At 31.8% G+C, this 4,599-nt stretch overlaps 1 protein-coding gene across 1 annotated transcript; it reads left to right on the top strand.

Moving 5' to 3' along the window:
- Positions 1-2,907: 2,907 nt before the first annotated feature.
- Positions 2,908-4,131, top strand: LOC145010239 (uncharacterized). The gene has a single exon (XM_078968803.1). It carries the CDS (start codon positions 2,908-2,910, stop codon positions 4,129-4,131), a length of 1,224 nt encoding a protein of 407 aa, XP_078824929.1.
- The last annotated feature ends 468 nt before the right edge of the window (positions 4,132-4,599 follow it).

The following is a 4,599-nucleotide window of genomic DNA, read 5'->3' as shown; positions in this document are numbered from 1 at the left end:
TCTTGGGATCCAAAAATCTCATTCTTAAAGTTTCAATTATTTACTTAACAGTACCTATAAAACATATAACATGCAATAAAATTATAACAAGTAATTACATCAATAATAACCAGATTTGCAATAACGGTTTTTAATCAATTCTTTTATTTCCTAACAGCTTATTAGGATTCTTCGCAGCATCCATCTTCAGTTCATTCTTGAGTTGGCACTTGAAATTTGATTCTTGAAACTGCTCTTCAATTTCTACTTCAAGAATGAAGTCAAATATGTGCAGTAATTGGCAGAAATTCAATAATCAAATTAGAAATTTGTATGCAGTTGAAATCTGATGTAAGATTATATATTGCTTAGTTAAAATGTTTAACTCGTCAAGAAAACCATCCGGTATCAAAGACAAACTTTCACCTTTAGTTCTTTAAATAGGATGAGTCTTAAACATACTTTCAAAACAAGTCACACTAGGAAGTCATATGACCCGTTTTCAACAAGCATGTGTTTTTACTTCATTTAGCAAGGCCTTTTTACTTCATCTAGCAAATGCAAATGTAGCTTAATGACTTTTTTTGTTTTGAACAACTATGACTTTATTAAGCACACACAAGAGGAAGTTGGAATAAAGTCCAACATTAAGCAACAAGAAGAGCCAAAGAAACAAAAGCTAAGCTAAACAAACAAACAGAGAACTAAAAGCAATATGAAAACACCCCACAAGGGTAAAAAGGTCCAAATAGCAAAGATTTATCCCACTAGCAACCAATAGAGAGCACTGCAAACCAGGACAAAAGCAAACGGATGAATAGAGGCAGAAAACTTCGGTCAACAAGCACCACACCAAAAAATGCCAATCAGGGGCAAAATGGTCAATAAACCAAAAAGTTGTGACAAGTTCTATTGTTCACTCACAGATACGCATACAAACATTTTATTGAAACAATTAGATATGATGCTTATAATTAACAGAGGTAAAAAAAAGTTGTGATGTTACTATCAAGTTGGAGAAGAATATAAGAGGGTTAATAGCATTTATTAGAGCATGATAAGGGTACCGACGTGTGAGGGAAAATGATAAAGCAAAATTAATCTTAACCTTATCAATTAGCCTTCACTTTTCAAAAGGACAACTAATATTATAATAAAAATCATATATTTAAATTATAAAGATGATAAATCTCATGAAGATACACACACACACAAAAAAAAATTATAAGAAAATAAAAAAACAGATCGGAAGATTATCAAGAAAAAATATATTACATTTTTAGCATATCATAGAATATGGTGTTCTGCCAAAAACACAGAAGACTATCACTAAAATAAATTATATATAAAATTAAAAACATAACCAATTATAAACAAACTTTTAATTTTAAAGCTTAACAGATATTGATGCAACTATTTGGGAGGATAATTACCACTAATTCCTAAGATTATGTTGTTCATTCCTATTTATTCCTCCCATAACACACACAAAACATACACGTGAAAAAAATCAAGAGAAGGAAGCTAGAAGCTGCTTGGTATGTATCTCCAATGCTAATCAAATGTAGTTTTAATTGATTTACAATTCTTTACTATTCCAATAGGTTAAACGAGAAAATATTTTCATAAGTTTATTTTTTTCTTATACATGCAGAAAATCAAAAGTTCACATACGACTGCGATGGAAACTATTAGCTACAGCACATGTGTTCTTCTTTATTAAGTCCAAGTATGTACCTCTAATCTGACCATAGTGTTTACTCTGGTTTAGCTTTTATAAACTACAAATTGCAGTGCATCACATCAGTATCTATTTTGGCAATCTAAATAAATGGGTTCAAAGATAAGAGTTGTGGTCCTTCAGTAATACAACACTTTAGAATTTAGTTTCCTTTTTCGATTCTTTTTTATTATATTTTATTGTAAAATTAAAATGTATTGGGTACTTTTAAATAGATAATGTAAATTTAAAAGTCATAGCAAATGGTAACTAGTAAAGACAATAGAAACACCTTAAACCTTAAGTGGTGACATCGGTTTCTTCTTTTTTTCCTGTTTCTTCTATGAACCCTGGAATAACCCTGTACGAAAAATAAGACATAAAGAAACAAATATAAGTGAAATTTAATACTTGTATTCAAATGCTAATATGAAAAATAACAAGAGAGCAGCAAGCTATCAAACCTATCTCTAGAGCCTTTTGGGGTTATATGGTGAAAGGTTGCAGGGGCAACTCACATTCAGGGATAGTAATGGTTATGAAACATAGATATCTAGTTGGGATTTTGGGGGCACAAGATACAGAATATGGCAGATTGAAAGAAGGAATCAACTGATTGGTAAAAGATCGCCATATGAGATTATGTTTCGGAGGTTTTGATATGTGGATGTGGTAGAGTATGAAAGACACGATGCAGTCATTGATAGGGTAGAAGTAGAAGGTGAAAGAGGCCTTTGGCGGGAAAAATAAAGAAAGTCCTGCCTTCCATTAAATTAGTTTTTTCTATAATATTTGATGTTATAAAAAAGTTATTTATATACGTTTCTATTTAATATATATCAATTAGATAAACTATTTTAATTACTCATATAACAAATAATATGATTTGTTTTAGTATTAAAACCCAATCAAAATAACAATGGATTAATAATAATAATAACAATAACTTATTTTATTACGTAATTCGTTATATGACTTGATTTACTGTTTGTTTGAATATTGCAGGAATATTTGTTGAAGCTTATTTAATCATCAAATGATACATTACTCATCTTGTCTATCGAGTGAAGATAAGGTATTTTTATTACTTTCAAACACTCGGTCATATTTTTGTAAGATTAAATTTGTGTTAGGTAAATTACAAATGCCTTTAGATGTATTCTTAGTCCTGCATGCATGTTATTAATATATGGTTTATGTGATAACAGATGGATCGTAGTTATTGGATGTATAGAATTAAACGTTCATGTGATGAATATTTGGCATGTCTGGGTGGTTTTCTTAAAGCTGCAGAGGAACATCGGGTGAATAAAGGAGAAAGCTACATATGGTGTCCTTGTGTAGATTGTCAGAACTATCATATGTACACTGATTCTGCTAAAGTACAGGAACATTTAATAATTCGTGGGTTTATGAGAGATTATATATGTTGGTCACGACATGGAGAGACATTGGTTAATGATAATGAGGTTGTTTCAAAGTTTAATAATGATAATAATGATTCAAACAATGACAAGTACGATGATTTATCTGGAATGTTACATGATTGGGAGGACAATGTCGCTGAAAAGGATTATGAAAATTTTCAACAATTATTTGATGACTCAGAAAAACCGTTGTATACCGGGTGTATGAAGTATACCAAATTATCTGCTGTTTTGAAACTATTTAACCTAAAAGCAAACAATAGTTGGAGTGATACAAGTTTCACAAATCTTCTAAAGCTTTTGAATGATATGCTTCCTGAAGATAACGAGTTACCTATTTCAACATATCAAGCGAAAAAACTAATGTGCCCAATGGGAATGGAAATCGAAAGAATACATGCATGTCCAAATGACTGTATGTTATACAGAAACCAGTATGCAAATCTAGATAAGTGTATCACATGCGGTACATCACGGTATAAGAAGAATAATCATACAGAAGAAACCAATGATGTGAAAAAGAAAGGTCCACCTGCTAAAGTATTGTGGTATTTGCCTATTGTGCCTAGATTGAAGCGGTTATTTGCAAACACCAAAGATGCAAAATTAATACGATGGCATGCTGATCGTAAAATAGACGAAAAAATAAGACATGTGGCTGATTCCCCTCAGTGGAGAAATATTAATTCCAATTTTAAAGAATTTGGTCGAGAAATTAGAAATATTAGGTTCGGACTTAGTTCTGATGGAATTAATCCATTTGGAAGCCTAAGCAATCGTCATAGTACATGGCCGGTTCTTCTTTGTATCTACAATCTCCCACCTTGGTTATGCATGAAAAGAAGATACATCATGATGTCATTACTAATTCAAGGTCCAAAACAGCCGGGAAATGATATCGATGTTTATTTAGCTCCATTAATTGAGGACATGAAAAAATTATGGAGTCCGGGTGTCGAAGTGTATGATGCATATAGTGGGGAAAATTTCAACTTCGGGCCATGATTTATTGCACCATAAATGATTTTCCAGCATATGGGAATTTGTCTGGATACAGCACAAAAGGAGCAAATGCATGTCCAATTTGTGAAGATGATACACAGTCGTTATGGTTGACAAATTGCAAGAAAAAATGTATATATGGATCATCGAAGATATCTTCCAAAAAATCACCCATATCGCAAGAAAAAAAAGGTGTTCAATGGTAAAACTGAGGAGAGGACAGCAAGGAAACCATTACAAGGAGAAACTGTATTTTCTCGTGTTGAAAATCTAAACGTGACATTTGGAAAATTAAAAGGTAATGGTAAAGGAAAACGTAAACGTAAACGTACATGTACAATTCCTCCTAAAGTTATTTGGAAGAAAAGATCTATATTTTGGGAGTTACCATATTGGAAGCACTTGCAGGTTCGCCATTGTCTTGACGTTATGCATATTGAAAAAAATGTTTGTGAAAGCCTGATAGCCTTA

This window comes from Lactuca saligna, chromosome 8 (genome assembly GCF_052625555.1).
Source record: "Lactuca saligna cultivar CGN05327 chromosome 8, ASM5262555v1, whole genome shotgun sequence".
Lineage (NCBI taxonomy): Eukaryota > Viridiplantae > Streptophyta > Magnoliopsida > Asterales > Asteraceae > Lactuca > Lactuca saligna.
Note: the sequence above shows the minus strand (reverse complement) of the source record. Positions and strands in the feature narration are given on the sequence as shown.